Below are 17,322 nucleotides of genomic sequence, written 5' to 3' on the forward strand. Positions count from 1 at the left end.
TGGCTAAGTAAGAAACAGGGGTCAACCTCATATTATTAGGCGTTCTGGAGATAACTAGAAGAATTTGAATCAGGAATGATGAGAACAGGTTGCCTGGCCCCTGGGATGCAGGTGGGGAGAGGTGCAGTCGAGCTGAGAAGGATGCTTTGCATCAGGAGCTTTTATATATATATATATATATATATATATATATATATATATATATATATATATATATATATATATATATATATATATATATTTGTTCTCAGGTGCAATTAAGAACAATTTAAATGGAACAAAATGAAGAGGTTGGATTAAATGGTGTCTCAGGGTCCTTCCCTAGAACAAAGAGCCAGTAACAACATAATCATTTTGTTCTCCAGGGAACGGGAGGAAACGAGTGTTTACTGAGCACCATGTGCTAGGTGCTTTGTACCACTATCTACCCTTCACCCCAGAACATCCTGGGAGGCAGCTTATGATCCCATCCTATGGGGGAGGAATGAAGGCTCTCAGGAAGGTGAAGTTCCCAAATACAGTGATAAAGAAGTAGTGTTGTCAACAAGGCCATAATAGCAGTCAGCAGCTGTGTATTACTGCAGGTTGCCCCGGACCAAACCAGAGAGGGTTGGACCTGCATTACCACCATTTGTCCACCATCCAGGACTGAAATATCATTGCTGACATGTACACACAAGGAACTGTTTGACATTGAAATTGGGTCTCAAAAGAACTGTTGGCCCAGAAAGAACTGTTGGCCCAGAAAGAAACTCACTACAGACTGATTCATATGCCTTTCAGCATAACGATTATAGCATGTCTCATTTTTGATTCTTATAAGTATATTTACAGTAGGAAATGATCTCACTCATCTAGGGGAAATGGTGAACAACATAAACTGATGAACAAGAACAGACCCAGAGATAAGGAGCCATGGGTCAGACTGTTGGACCTCAAAGGGAGGGTGGGGATAAAAGGGAGAGATCAACCAAAGGTCTTGTGTGCATACATATGAGCCTAACCAGTGGTCAAGGACAATAGGGGGTTGGGGGCGTGAGTGGGGAGGGGTGGGGTATTAAAATGGGGGTTTGAGGACAAATATGTGATACCTTAATAAAGAAATTAAGTAATAATAATAAAAAAAAACCAGTGGGATGGACACTGAGACCCAGGGCCCCTCACTTCCACACCCACTGCTTTTCCATAGCAGCCCATGCGGCCAACGCCTTGGAACACTTGAAATATGCTCCCCAATCCCCATTTTACATACATATGATGAAAAAAAAAAGTAAAATGATCAAAAACAGGAGAAAATTACTAAAAATCTCACCACCTGAGAAACTTTTTAGCCTCACTTAGAGCTGATAGGATCACATCTTTTGTTGCTTTATTTGTTGGGTTTCTGGTCATAGCTACTAACGTTTCTTTAAACTTAAACATACTGCAAAATGTATATGCAGCTTAAAGAATGGATTAATCTTGAGCCATCTTCCAGAAAAAGAAATAGGAAGGTACTGATACTTGTGTTCTCCACCCCGCAAAGATAGCCTCTATCCTGAATTTGTGTAAGTAGTCTCTTTGCAGGCAGTAAATTTTGGAAGATCTGCTGGTGGTGTGATTCCAAGGACCCCTCAAGTGGTCAAATTTATACCCATAGATTTATACCTATAAATTCCTCCCAAGTCAACCTTCTTCACTCACTCCTACCCGTTCCACAAAGACTTATTCAAATTTCACCTTCGGAGAGTCTTCCAAGGCCCCCCCACCCCCTCCAAGTCTACAGTTTTCTTTTTAAAATCTGACCAGCCCGGCCAGTATGGCTCAGTGGCTAAGCATTCACCTATGAACCAGGAGGTCAGGTTCGATTGCCAGTCAGGGCACATGCCCAGGTTGTGGGCTTGATATTCTTGCCTTCTCTTTTGCCTCTTGATGCCTTTTTGGTCTTCTGTCTGATGGTCTCTAGACTTAGAGATACCATTTCTTTAATTGGGAGGCACTGCGAATTTATTAGGATAGAAGTACAATAATGCTTCTTATTAAATGAAGAACTGGGTAACAGGGGAGAGCTGAGACCTCCCAGGACTGCCTGGCTTGATCTATAAGTGGCTATGAGCCTACAGGACAATCATCTTTCCTAAAACCAACCTTACATTTTTCTCCCTCAGGTTTATGTTATGAAAAATGTTAGACAAACAAAACACTTGAATAATGAACATCCTTATACCTTTGATGCAGCATTGCTGCAAACATTTTGCCACATCTGCTCTGACTATATGTTTTACTGAATCACTTGAAAGTAAGTTAAAGCTATTGCATTACTCGGTGTTAAATACTTTAGCACACAACTAAAAAAAAGAACATCCTAGTACTATGATCTCAATGCTAAAAAAAAATTCTTAGCCCTGGCCAGGTATCTCAATTGGTTAAAGCAGTGATCAGCAAACTCATTAGTCAATGGAGCCAAATATCAATAGTACAAAGATTGAAATTTCTTTTGAGAGCCAAAATCCGACTTCCGCACATGGGCCATGAAGTTTCAATAGCACTGTATGTGTGTGCCTGCACGTGGTATTTTGTGGAAGAGCCACACTCAAGGGGCCAAAGAGCCACATGTGGCTTGTGAGCCACAGTTTGCTGACCACTGGGTTAAAGCATCATCCAATACACCAAGGTTTCCTGTTTGATTCCTGGCCAGGGCATATACAAGAAGCAGTCCCCTCCTCCCCCTCAAAATCTACACGAATAAAAAGAGTAAGATGCAAATTGACCATATCTTCCCAATATCCAACAGCCAATCAGAGTGGGTATGCAAATTGACCCAACAAAGATGATGGGTTAATTTACATACACAGGAGCCGAGCAGCTGGGGGCAGGGCGGGATGCAGGCATTCCACACCGCCCCAGCCACTCCGGCCCTCTGGGCAGCATGGGAAGGCAGAAAGGTGGCCCTGGGGTAGAGCAAAAAGGTGGTTCTAGCTGGAGTAAGGGCAGTGGCAGCAGCCAGGGGAAGGAAGGCTCATTCTTGCACAAATCTTAATGCATCAGGCCTCTAGTTAATTAATAAATAAATAAATTTAAAAATTCTTAATATCATATAACACGCAGTCAATAGCAAAACTTGCTCAGTTCTTAAAACATTTATTTTATAGTTTTTATTTTATTTTTTAACTGGGATCTAACCACGATGAGTTTTCTCAAGTTTCTGCACCTACCAAATGCCACAGTAATGCTTATTATTCCTGTTGCTTAGGACAACTACTAAAGTATTATGGTTACAAGAGAGGTAATCATTAGAAGATTAATAAGGATCAAGATTGAATGTAAAATTGCTCTTTGCCAACAGTGCAAGTCCAAGCCAAAAAGTTTTTGGTCAGAATGCAAAAATATTTTATTGGTAAGGAACCCACAACAAAATTCTTCAAGGGATGAGTATTTTATTTTGGCACTGCTTTCAGCCTTAAAAATGTCCTTTTATGTTTTACTTAATTTAAAACTGATAGACCATCAAATACCACAAAAACCTCATGTTCCCAATGCAGTCCATGAGGTTAATGGGGGACTGCTTTCTCTCGGTTACAGGATACCATGAAAATTCAAAATGCATCTTTTAAAAAACAGGGTCACTGTGATCCCAGGCATGCCGGGCTCATGTAGAACAAGAGCCTCTCCCTTTAGGCTCCGTTTCTGGGTGAGAAACACTGCACTGTTTTAGCAGATTTCCTAAAGGTAGTCATCAGAGCAATCTCGGAACAATGTTTTCTCAAATAACAGTTTGCTCTGAGTTTTGAGGCCACAAAAAGACACAACACTAACATGAATGACATATGTTTTTATCTTTGTCAAGGGAGTGTGGAGAAATGAGCTGGCAAACTGGAGGTCGAGCCCCTGCAGGAATCCCCTGCGGTTTTCTGGCTCAGAAAGGCAGGGAGGGGATGGGGCCTGACCAGAGAGCCCAGCGGTCTGGTTAAAACATTCCCTTATATGGATGCGCATAGATGGTCAGTGTCTGTGCTTCCCGCATACGGATGCTAAGCCCCAAGGATACAGGGCCTGTAGAGCAGGCAAGTAATTAGGCTTCCCACATCCACACGACTCTCCTTGGTACAGGACGTACCAGCTGCAGCTTCCGCTCCCTCATCTGGGGCTGCAGGTACAGGGGGAAGCTGAGGTGCGGTCCACGTGTTCCTGCTCAGTGGGCCCCTCCCTTCCAGGAGCCAGCTCTCTGCAGCCCTGGCTAAATAAATCAGTCATTTAATCTGATCTGGTTCTGGGTGTGGTCTTCCCCACCAATCTGCGCCTCACCTGCATGAATGCTCCATATTGTGATGTCTCACCTCCACCCCTCCTCCCAGCCCCCAAATTGTCAAGAGGAAAAACTATTATTATTATTCTGGATCAGAATCACATGTGGTCAACTAGGAAAGCTCTACAACCGAGAAACTGGCCTAGAAAGTAACTCACTTCCCCTCCCTCCCCCACGTGCATGTCATGTCTACTAAGGTGGGCATTTCCCAAAGGGTACGGATTAGGGGTACAGGGAAAGAGCACTTCATAATAGTGAGTCATACAGTGAGGAAGTTACTGCCTTTCCCGTCTCCTATCCATCGTTCTGACAATGTTAATGAGAAAGTCTCCATTGGCAGCCTTTCCTAAGAGCAACCCTATAACCTCTTGAAACATGCGCTAAGCTGCTCTGTTTTTAACACAGAGAGGGAGCAGGCCTCTGGTGCAGAGGCCTGGGCAGGCGGCAGCTGGAATGACACAGCCTTGCCTTATTCTTTTATTTTTTATTTTTTATTTTTTAAAATATATTTTATTGATTTTTTACAGAAAGAAAGAGAGGGATAGAGAGTTAGAAACATTGATGAGAGAGAATCATTGATCAGCTGCCTCTTACACACCCCCTACTGGGGATATGCCCACAACTAAGGTACATGCCCTTGACCGGAATCGAACCTGGGACCTTTCAGTCCGCAGGCTGACGCTCTATCCACTGAGCCAAACTGGTTTCGGCGCCTTGCCTTATTCTGATGAATTGGTTATTCTGGTTGCTTTCTAAGGGTGATAAGAGATGATGAGTTTTTCATGGAGGTGATATACTGAAAGTAAGTTGAAGTTACAGAGTAAGCGGATTGAAACAAAAATATCATGTACGGAAAAGGACCTGTGATCCACAGGTACAGCAAGAACTGGGACAAGCACACAGCAGTGACTGAGCTCTAGAAACAGCAGTTCAAGGAGATCCCTTCCAGGCCAGGGGCTCTCCATCCTGGCTGCACGCCTCCACTCGGTGAAGATCACTGTTACGACCACACAGAGTGAAAACATACACATGAGGGAAATCTATATGCTGAGACAAGAACGCATCTGGAAGGCGTCCTGCGGAATGTGGACAATGGCTACAGCAGCGTGGTCACGCGGCTTTTGTGTTCTTCTTTCTGCTCCTCTGGGTGTTCTAGCCGTGGGTTTATTTCAGTTATGCAACAAGGCAAACCAAATTAAAGGGACTATAAAGTGGGAGCAAGAGATAAAGGAACCAGATGTGAGGCTGGAACTAAAACAAAAAATAAGAAGTAAAACCCAAAACCCACACAGCGGTCTGCCCAGGGCCGCGGATCGCCTCTCTGTCCCCGAGGGCCAGCCGGAAGGCTCCTGGTTCTCGCCCGACTCCCGCTCCAGCTGAACCCCGGGAAGGGCGTCCCCCTCGCGGGGCCTCAGCTTCCATTCTGTGAAACGGGGGATTGCACTGGATCAGTGGTTCTCAACAGGGGGAGGTTTTGGGTTTTACTTCTTATTTTTTCCTCCAAAAGAATATCAGACAGTGCCTGGAGACCTTTTCAGTGTCATAGAAGGGAGGGTGCTGCTGGCACCGACTGGGTAGACCCCAGAGATGCAGCCCAAGATCCTACAGTGCACAGGACAGGCCCTTACAACGAAGAACAAAGAATTATCTGACCAAAACGTCAGCAGTGCCGAGGCAGAGACATCTACTCTGGATGGTCTCTGATGGCTTCCCCAGATCTGACCTACATTCGAGTCTGTGAGTTTGGGCCCAGCGTCTCCTCACTTCCCGTAAGAGAAGCAAGGCTCCCATGGCCGGCCAGACTGTTGCTGTGGCCCTCTCAGCTATGAGGGGGAGAGGAGAAATAAACAACGGGTTAAAGGCAGGAAACAGTCTCCAGTCCTCAGCAGGAGGCCCGGCAGTAAAAGGCAGATGTGGACTGAGGTCTCCCTTCCTCACGTGAACGAACAGGGCCCCCTCCTGGTGCATGTCCACATGGCAAGCAATGGGCTGAGGGGCAGAAAACCACATAACATTTGAATAAGAACATGGTGTCAGTGGGCTATGTCCCTAATGACCACCTTATGACTTCTCGGGGTAAAAGAGGAAATACTAGTCAATCACAGCAGAATTTCCTTGAAAAACATGGCAGACTTATAAACAGCTACTTAAGAAATGCTGACTCATTTTAGATTAGGCTAAAATATGGAAGAGCCTGCCACAACCAGACCCTTTGTGGACGCTTGGTAAGTGACAGGTGCGGCACGACCATGCAGAGTGGGGAGGAGAGGTCTTTCCAATCAGCGGTGCTGGGCCACCTTGCAAGAAATGAGACTGGATTCCTACTTCCCAGGAAACACAAGCATCCAGTCCAGATACATAACACACTTAAAGGCCAAACCCTAAAACTTTCAGAAGATAACTTCATGACTTTATAGTAAGGAAGACTTTTTAAATAAGTCAAAGGGCACCAGCCATACAGGAAAAAAAAAAAAAATACACCACACCTTAGGAACTTCTGTTCCTCAAAAGATAAGCTGTAGGAATATATTTGCAATACATATATCCACAATATATAAATAGCAGCCACAAATCAATAAGAAAAAGGTAACTCAGTGAGAAATAGGTGAAAATGTTGAACAGCATTTCACAAAGAGGCGGTCCAAATGGCAATACCATAGGAGAGACTCGGCCTTATTGGTCATCAGGGAAGTAAAAACCATAATGAGATATCATGACACATCTACCAGAATGCCTATGCTTGTTGAAAAGAGAGAAATAAAGTGTTTATGAGGATGCAAAGAATTAAGACTCCAATACCTTGCTGAATGGGAAAACAAATGGGTACAACCATTTTGTAAAACTGCTTGGCAGTCTCTACTGAAGCTAAACATGTGTCTACACATTGACTCAGCCATGTGTCTACACATTGTAGTGCCATGTATTTACCTGATACAAATGAGAGTGTATATTCACCAAAAAAAAAAAAAAATCTACAAGGATATTCATATATCTTTCATAATAGTACCAAACTGTAAATATTCAAATGCCCATCCAAAGTAAAATGGACAATTCAATTAATCTATGCAGTGAGAATACTGCATATTCTGTATCTTACTGGATGTACAGTGGACCTTAATTAAAAGTACCAAGAAAACAAACACCCCACTCCATAGGTGAATGAGGTTCTGTACTAATATTGTACCCTGAATATTAAGAAAATTTACAAGCACTTAAGTTAAAGAAGAAAATACTTTGTCTAAGTAATCACTTTTCTTTTTAAATATATTTTATTGATTTTTTTTTTTTAAAGAGAGGAAGGGAGAGGGATAGAGAGGTAGAAACATAGATGGGAGAGAAACACTGATCAGCTGCCTCCTGCACACCTCCCATTGGGGATCTGCCTGCAACCAAGGTACATGCCCCTGACTGGAATCGAACCTGGGACACTTTAGTCTGCAGGCCGATGCTCTATCCACTGAACCAAAATGGTCAGGACTAAGTAATCACTTTTCAATTTATATTCCCTCTACTTAAAAAGCAATGAGACACTAATAACCTGTTAAAAACAAAAAGGCAAGCCACAGAATAAGAGAAGGTACTATACACCAATACGGAGCCCACACTAGAAAAAACTGCAAGTCTGTTAGAAAAACACAGATGACACCAAAGAAAAATGGGCAAGACTTCTCACTTTGTACTTTTCAGTATCTTTCCAGGGTTTCTACCTTTTTATATTTACTTTCAGTTCAATAATACTACACGAATATACTTTCCATGTAAGATATCAGACATTCCCTATTGACCTTTAATCCTGGTCCCCTCCAATAATAGAGAAAATGACTAAACTATTATGCTTTTTTTCCTAGCTATTTTTTTTAAATGCAAGTAATCTTTTTTGTTTTGTTTTTTTAAAAATATATATTTTATTGATTTTTTTACAGAGAGGAGGGGAGAGAGATAGAGAGCTAGAAACGTCGATGAGAGAGGAACATCGACCAGCTGCCTCTTGCACACCCCCTACCGGGGATGTGCCCGCAACCAATGTACATGCCCCTGACTGGAATCGAACCTGGGACCTTTCAGTCCACATACTGACGCTCTACCACTGAGCCAAACTGGTTTCGGCATCTTTTTTGGGTTTTAATGTTTTGTTTATTTTACATGTATGGCATCATACTGATGTGTGTCTTATATTGGTACTAGCTTTTTCCCCACTCAATATTATTACTTCTACCATGTTTTCTGCTAGTATGTACAAAGTTACTGTAGTTATTACCTTACTCTTTTTAAAAAAAATATATTTTTAAAATTGATTTCAGAGAGGTAGGGAGAGGGAGGGAGAGAAACATCAATTATGAGAATCATTGATTGGCTGCCTCCTGTACACCCCACAGTAGGGACTGAGCCTGCAACCTGGCCATGTGCCCTGACCAGGAATCCAACCATGACTTCCTGGTTCATAGGTTGACACTCAACCATTGAGCCAATCGGTCAGGCTAGTACCTTATTCTTTTTCATGACTTCAGAGTCCTCCATAGAATGGATCTCCACAGTTACACTCTTTCCTCCTTGCCACACCCCCCAACCCTGCCCACCTTATCTTTGCTCCTAGTTCCCCTCTTTAATGAGAACAATTGATATGTTATTTAAATGTGTTTGTAATTCTAGCTTCATAAAGTAAAAATCTCCAGAATGCTTATGCCTCATTCTAACCTCAGAAAGAATCATGGCTTTGAGGATTTCCCCAGCTGTCTATGTAGAAAGCGGGGTGCACAGCTTTGGGGAGCCCTGACCTTTGCTATGTGCCCGCCTCTTGTCCCCCAGAACTGGGAATGGTACTAAAAACCTATGACTTTGTTTTTCTACCTTGGTTGTTGATGTGCTGTGTGACCTTGGGCGAGTGGCTCCCCTCTCTGATTCTTTACTTCCCCACTTATGAATGGGGGTGGGGGGTGGGTGGGTTGGAACATATACTCTGTTGGGGTCTCTCTCAGCTCTGAAGTGTCCTGTTGTCCTCAGTGATACATGCAAGTAATCACCAAGGCAAGGGATGCCTGAGAAAAATGTTCCCTTTCCTTGTAGCCCCATCCGTAGTCTGCCTCTCAGGGTTTGTCAGGAGAAGTGTAATCGGTGCTGAGGAGGCACGCACAGGAGATACACAGGACCTGAGGCTTTAGGGACCTGCTCTCCCTCCCCCGCCATCCCCCCTACCCCAGCCCCTGGAACATCTCATCTTCCTGAGGCCTTGAGCAGAACAGTGCTGCAGTGCTTCTTACGTATTTCATCCCCGTAACTGCTGAAGGCTAAGTTGTCTTGGCAACCCAGGCCCACTGCACCACGTTATAAGCCTGTTTCTATAAAGAGGAACACTTAGCTGTCTGGAGAGCCCTTCTAAAGGGGAGCAGAGAGGCAATGACTCATGGAGGAAGAGCAAACGTGCGTATTTCAGACCTTCCCGTGCGTACATGTCCCTCCCGCGGAGATGGGACCCTGAGGCATGGACTTACAGACAACCGGAAGCAAGAACTTTCCTGGTCTCTTCCTCTGAGCTCTTGCTATCATGGCCTCCTCCACGTCTCTCTCTAATGCCCTGGTTCCCCTTCTTCCTAATGCCTTCCTCTTCCCTCCCTTCTCCAAGTGCCTGTCTACAAGATGACCCCTGAGATAGATAACTGCAAAAGCCTTGTCCTTGACTCACCTTCCAGCCAGCCAGCCCTTCTCCGAGTAGCCAAAGGGGCCTTTAAAGAAAGTCAATCCGACCCCCTCACTCTCCACCTCACAAGGGGATGGCCAGGGACTGCGGCCACCTGCTTCTCCCCCCTCAGCCCAGCCCTTGTCCCCTTACCCTCTGCAGTTCAGCTCACTATGGGCTGCTTTTTCTTAGACATTCAAGCCTCACCCTCTCCCGACACCCATCACTCTCTGTGTGTCCTATTTCCCTCAGCACATGCACCATCTGCATTCGCAATCTCTGCTTATTTACTTTTTCCACCGCCTCCCTCTCCGGAATAAAAATAGAAATAATCTGTCTCTCCTGTTCCTGGCCATTTATCTTCCACCCAAACCTGCACCTGGCCAGGTGCAGGCTGTCAACCCCCTCAGCACCACAGCAGGCTCTCGGTTCTGTGTCCCCATTAAACCCTTCGCTCGACCCTCATGCCACTGACTGTGACTGTGACCACATCACTTCTGGGTAAATACTGCTCAAATGGGTCTCCTCGTGACTGCCCAGGACATGAGGCAGGGATTGACTACTGCTATGTCCAGGAGGGCAACGCCTGTCCTACGGCAGCCAAGGAGTCATTATTTGCTTAATAAGTGACGGGAAAATTAAGACTCCCAGATGGCCAAGGTCTGGCCGCTAGTGAAGGTGGGCAGGGTGGGACCTGCGTTCCTCTCTAGCACTGAGATGGTTGAGCTGTCTGACATGGAAAGGAGGGGTGTGGGCCCCACCGGAAGAGCATGGATCTTGCTGCAGGCCCTGGTCAGGTGCGGTGGGGTCTCAGAAGTCTGTCGGGGGGAAGGGTTCCTCCCAACCTGGAACGCTCCCTCTGGGCTCAGGACTCACCAGAGCTTGCTCTATAAGCAGGCAGAACAGGATGGCATTGCCCACTTCCCTCAGGCTCTGGAACACGTCTGTTTTGAGCTCTGCGTACTCAATGATGTCCTTCAGCTGGTGGTGGAAGAACTCCAGGATCCCTGAGGGTGCAGGGGGGGCAGTCAGCGGGAAGTTGTCACAGCTCAGCCGGGTTCATGGGACCTGTCAACTGAGCAGCCTGGAGAGTCCTTCTAAAGGGAAGGACCCTATTCAGGGACAACCAAGAGCCAAACCTGCGGGCCCTGGGGCAAGGCTTCCTTCGGGCTCAGTACTAGAGAAAGATCAAGAGGCAGCTTCCAGTCTTTTATGGAGCAAAACAGAACACACACACACACACACACACACACACACACAGTGAGCAGCCCTAGGTCTTTCCCAAGTCCCTCCAAAAACTTACCTGAATTTTCAATAATGACAGGCATTACTATTTATTTAGCAGTGTGAGATGCTATGCTAAGGACTTTATCTGCAATCCCTCATTTGATACTCATAGCAACAACTATGAATCAGGCACTATTACTCTCATTTTCAGATGAGGCTCAGAGAGAGTAAGTGGCATGCCCAGAGTCACACAGCTGGGTACATAGGGCAGCTGAGACTGAGCACCCGAGTTTTCGGCCCCAGCCCTTTCCTGTTCTAAATCACACAAACCCAGCAGACATCTTTCTGGACGCCCCAAGCCTGCAATTCAGACTCTACTCCACTGACTACGAGGGAAGGGAAGAACCACTTCTCTGCCCAGATGTCAAATGGCAAAAACTCCTGTTTCCAGACTCACTATAGAAATGCCACCTGGGGCCGATGGAGGATGGAATCCTAGAGATGCTAACAAAGACCTCTATGAGTAAACCTTGCTCTTCCATTTGCATCCTCGTACAGCTTCCCAGCAGGCCTGTGAGGCAGGCCTAGCCGCCATCATTTGCCTTCGCTGATGGAAGGATACTACCGCTCAGAGGGATTAAAAAATGGTTGTAGGCTAGCTGCTAGCTAGTGACAGAGGGAGGATGGAACACAGAGCTCTGCCAGCGTATGGATATTTTAGAGAAGCAGACCGTCCAAAGCAGGCGGCAAGAGTCCCTTCCCCCACTGGAGGGGTTTGGATTATTTTCCTCTCACCCCCCCGCCCCGGTTCCCCATCACCCACCTGGGGAGCCGTACTCATGCCGGGGCAAGCGGCATATCTTGGGCATCACTTCGATCAGTGTTTTCACATACTGGAGAATGGTCCCCTGGAGCTGAGAAAACAAGAGTGAAAATGAAATGATCCACCGTTGCTGCTCAGGTGCATCTCTAGGCTGAACGCTGGGCTACAGGAGTGCACAGAGGTTCTGCTGAAACCAGTGGGTAAGCGCGATGCTGAATGTGTCCCTAAATTCGTGTGTTGAAATCCTAATTCCCAATGTGATGGTATTTGGAGAGGAGGCCTTCCAGAGGTAATTAATCATGAGGGTGGGGCTCTCACAATGGGATTAGTGCCCTTATAAGAGACAGGCAAGAGATGATGTCTCTCTGTTATGTGAGGACACAGCCAGGAGGCAATGAACTAGGAGTAAGGGTCTCACCAGAATCTGATTATGCTTGCCCTGATCTTGGACCTCCAGCCTCCAGAACTGTAAGAAATAAGCATGCTGTTTAAGCCACCCAGTCTGTGGTATGTTTGTTACAGCAGCTCGAGCTGACTGAGACAGTAAGGCTCTGTTCCCTGATAGGACAGGGCAGGTTCTCCCCTAATGATGGGTGGGCAGCCCCAGTGTCCTTTCTAAGGGAAAATGGGCCTTTATAAGACAGAAGTGGGAGCTTTTTCATTAGCCCCCTGGGCTTATATACTTCAAGGAGGACAGTTTCTAATCATACTATCCTTCCTGGGGTAGAGGGCTTACATGGGACCCAGACTAAGAGCCATGGAGACTAAGACAGTCTCTTCTTCAAGCAGGGAAAACCCAAAGCACATTTATCCCCCATGTCCAAGGCAGACTTCTTTAATCAATTGACATTTTCTGGATTGAGCATCACAGTTCATAACCCATGGGTCCACACAGCTGCTACCAGAGAACTGGGAGTTCGCCAGACAATCCTTCTTGCCATGCCTGACATGGTTATACGTTACTTTTTTTAATTTCTCTTTCATCAGTTCAAATTTTCAGGAAAATCTTGTTTCACCCTTGCTTTAACAGTGTTATGGGGAATTAAATGAAGGTTCAGATGACCATACGTGGGGCAGAGACAGAATGGTGATAAAGGGATTGGCTTGAGGCCAGTGCAGTATTAGTAGCAGAATTGAGCAAGAAATCCCAAGGGGGAAGATGCACGGTGATTGATTAGAGATGTCTGCCAGGGCCATGGGAGGTGAAAATGGTAGAATCCGTGCCATAGGTATACCATGCAGAAATTAGACAACATGGCACAGAAGGGGACTACGAGCAACCATTACTAGACCCTGAAGGTCAAAGTCAGGATTGCTGAGTTCAGTCATGAAGCACAGGGAATAAGCTCAGGGTGAGACAATGAGAGGCATAGGCACACGTCAGAAGGATCACAGAAATGTAACAGAGCAACAGGTAAGAGGAACCAAGGGATAAGAGGAAAGAAAGGTCTCTACCTACAGACACAGCTGAAGTGTGTTGATTTCAGAGCTCGGTAAAAAGTGACCTCAGACCTTGTTCCTATCAACCCCGCTGGGGCACATCCCAGGCCTCATGTGGCCCGTCCTTACCAAGCTCTTGACGATCTTCAGCAGCTCCTCCATGACCACGGCGATGCCCTGGTAGCCCAGGAGTCTGCAGATGGTCTTGAAGTGAGGGGGCCCCACGAAGTTCCTGTAGGAGCTGTAGATGTGGCTGTAGGCGATGTTGAGAGGCTGGAGAAGAGAGGACATGCAAGTTATGCAGCTGAACATGGGATGGACGCCGGCCTGCGTCCTCTCCAGGTGGGAGAAGTAGCGCTGATAGAAAGGATGGAACTGGACGTCACCCGGTGCTCTCACTGGGCGCCCTGGGAAATATGTTTGCAAGATACTGGCCATGGAGAGAGGTGTGGTCAGTGGCCACAGGATGGAGCAAAGGCCACTAGATGGAGCAGGGGTTCCCCAGAGAAAGAGGAGAAGGAACTTCCAGGCGAGTATCTTTTTTACAAGACTCTTGCTACTCCAAGTGTCCACACACACACACACACCCCCGAAGTTTTCAAACTAAGATAGGGGGTGGGGATAAAAAGGATAATTTTCTTTTTCTAGAGACATTTTTGATACTAGAAACTGGCTGGAAGAACCCTGTGAAAACACAATAGCAGGTTAACACTGGCTTCTTTCTTCTACTTTAGTTGTCTCCACAGGGTGGGGTCTTCGGAAGGAACAGGCCTGGGCATCAGGAGACCTCTGCTGAGTGCTTGGGAAAAATCAGGTTCCTCATCTAGGAAATGAGGGGGCTGGACCAAACCAGGGCTTTCCTAACGTTCTGAGTAGCTGTCCAAAGGGAAGATGCCACAGGAACTAATATGCGAAACAGACAAAAGCAGAGCTGCTCTGTTTGGGTGTTGGTGGGGGCCTTTGGGCCCCGGCCACTGACTGGCCACCTCCATATCCTCAGAACCCCCACGACACCTTTGGTGAATAGAGGGATCTCTTTGAGATCTCTGTCTGAGAATATGACCAAAATATAGGTCCCTCAATTGCTGTCCTGTGGCTACCAGAGTTGTAACTGACTTGGTTTTGAAATGCTGTCACTTACAGAGCACCCCATGGTAGGCTCCGTGAAGCCTTCCCTGTGTCATCTCATTTAACCTACACAACAAACACATGGATATGGCCAATCCTTAGTCCTACTTCACAGACAAGGGAACTGAGGCTTAGGGTGGGTAAGTAGCTTGCCCAAGGTCACACAGGTCACAAGTAACTGAGCCCTGATCTGTACCCAGGCAGGTCAGATTCCAAAGCCCACATTCCTAATCTCTGCTTACAATGGCGGACCTTGGAACTGAATTCTATTATAAACCAAACCCATTTTTTAGATAAGGCCTCACTCCAAAGCTTAGTTCTGAGGGTAGTTTTCCTGCCCAGAATTATAAAAATCTTGAGAAATCCTACATGAATGAACCAGGAACTATAAATGATGCGTTTGGAAGACTGTAAGGGTCTCCACTCCCTCCAGAGCCATGGTGGGAAGATTTAATTATGTCAGTCTAGGTTTGGGGTTAAGTATGTCTTAGTATAGATGAATTCTGAGTTTTACAAACTAAGCATCACGATCATCGTGCCCTCTACTATCAAGGACACGTGAATACACCTGGGAAACCCACTGGCAGCGAGGATTCATGAGAAGCAGAACACCCACGCACCCAGCAGGTTGAATGACAGTTCTTTGGGAAGCTAATGCCTGCTTGTGGGAGGCTCAGAAAGTGACAGAGAACAGCTCCCCACTCCATTCAGATGTGCTGTCACAGGAAACTCTGCCCAGACCTGGCACGTGGATAGCTTGTATGTAGTTCCTAAGGATTTCTAAGTGTTGCAGGGCAGGAATGGATTATGCAGGGCGGGAACTATAACTGACGTAAAGCATGATGTTCACTAAAGCCGATGGTCAGCAAATCCTGGAAGTATATGAGTTGTTGAGTTTGATTTAGCTGATCATAGGGGCCTGGTCATATCGTTTTCTATGTGAGTTAAACAGGCCATGTAGTCTAATAGAGCTGGGTGTAGGGTGGGGTGAGTGAGGCACTAGAGCACAAAATGTTAGGAAGGGCGCTCTCTCTCTCTCTCTGTCTCTCTGTCTCTGTCTCTGTCTCTCTCTCTCTGTATCCCAGTTCTGGCTCTGTTCTTAAGAGTCTCATTCTGTATTCTCCTGCTTCCATGGCTAGGGTTGAGGAGTATATAGCAAACATCCAAACCAACCATGGCTTACCTCTGATAGGGGAAGAATACTGACTAGAAAGGGGCATGAGAGAACTTTCTAGGCGATGGAAATGTCCTACATGTTGCTTTGGTTGTTGACTACACATTTGTAAAAACTCATGAAACTACATGTACCCTTAATGATTGTGCACTTATGGACGAGTAGTTAAATTTCCCCCAACTTCTTATGTTGAAATCCTAACCTCTATGTGTGGGACTTTTGGGAGGTCATTAAGTCATGAGGGTAGAGCCTTCATGAATGGGATTAGTGCCCTTGTAAGAAGAGATGCCAGAGCTTCCCCCCATGTGGGATACAATGAGAACAAGGCCATCTGCAAACCAGGAAGCTGGCTTTCACCAGACACCAGATCCACTGGCACCTTGATCTTGGGCTTCCCAGCATTGAGGTAATCAAGAAATTTTAAGCCACCCAGTTGATGGTAATCTTGTTATAGCAGCCAGAACTAAGTGGATTTTACTACATATGATTATGTGTCCATATAAAAGCAAATTAAAAAACCCACTGGGCTACATCATAGCCTAATTTACTTCCCAACATTTGTTTTCAAAGCTTAAAAAACAACAACCTTAATTAAATTTCCTCTGGAAGAGGGCTGCAGCTCGAGCTTGCACAGGCATGAGGGAATGGTGACCTGGCTCTGCTCACGCCCCCAAGGGGCACTTGACAGGGTGCATGGGCTGCTATAGCTCCCTTTCATTCTCCCCACACACCACGCACTCTGGGCCTCGCCTCTGAACCCAGTCAAGCTCTGGGCACTTTTCCTTCATCCCCTTTCAAATCCTATATAATAAAAGTGTAATATGCAAATCAACCGAACAATGGAACGACGGGTCACTATGACGTGCATTGACCACCAAGGGGCAGACGCTCAATGCAGGAGCCTCCCCCTGGTGGTCAGTGTGCTCCCACAGGGGAGTGCTGCTCAGCCAGAAGCTGCAGTGGTGGGAGCCTCTCCTGCCTCTGAGGCAGGTGGACATCCCCCCCACCCCTCCCCCGCAGTGCTCCTGGACTGTGAGAGGGCACAGGCTGTGCTGAGGAATTCCCCCAGAATTTCATGTGCTGGGCCTCTAAATGCCAATTTAAAAGGCATTTCTGAGCAGCAGGGTGATTTCCAATGGCTATCCCTGAAGGAGACAAAAAAAAAAAAAAAAAAAAAAAAAAACAGCTACTTTATTTCTTCTATCTGATTCTATGACTTTTTTTTTTTTTTTTTTTTTTTTTTGTCTGAGTCTATAGGCATGGGCACAAATGAGTTCAAATCCCAGGTCCATAAATTTACTTACTAGCTAGATGATCTTGAGCAAATTACTTAACCTCCCTTAGCTTTGGTTTTCCCTAAGATAATGCCACTTCCAATATTGGGAGGCTTAAACGAGATAACAGATAGAAAAGACTGAGCCCGGTGCCTGACACTCTGCAAGCCCTCATTGCAATAGCAGCCATTCCTAATTCTTTGTTTGATGATTTGGTAAGTAAACCAGGGAAATACAGCATCCGGGTCAAAACTCCCCCTCCCCAGCAGTCATGCTGCTCTGAATGTGAAGAGGAGG

The 17,322-nt window shown here is 46.0% G+C and overlaps 1 protein-coding gene across 2 annotated transcripts in view; it reads right to left on the bottom strand.

The window, feature by feature from the left end:
• Positions 1–17,322, bottom strand: part of CYFIP2 (cytoplasmic FMR1 interacting protein 2) — a 104,176-nt gene that overhangs the window by 11,742 nt on the left and 75,112 nt on the right. For both annotated transcript variants that reach the window (XM_036425025.2, XM_036425024.2), the window contains 3 exons: positions 13,579–13,722; positions 12,010–12,100; positions 10,836–10,966 (listed from right to left, as the gene is read on the bottom strand). In XM_036425025.2, coding sequence (XP_036280918.1) covers positions 10,836–10,966; positions 12,010–12,100; positions 13,579–13,722 — 366 coding nt within the window. The remainder of the gene's footprint in view (positions 1–10,835; positions 10,967–12,009; positions 12,101–13,578; positions 13,723–17,322) is intronic.

The sequence above is a fragment of the Pipistrellus kuhlii genome, unplaced genomic scaffold, assembly GCF_014108245.1.
Source record: "Pipistrellus kuhlii isolate mPipKuh1 unplaced genomic scaffold, mPipKuh1.p scaffold_m20_p_8, whole genome shotgun sequence".
NCBI classification, from domain to species: domain Eukaryota; kingdom Metazoa; phylum Chordata; class Mammalia; order Chiroptera; family Vespertilionidae; genus Pipistrellus; species Pipistrellus kuhlii.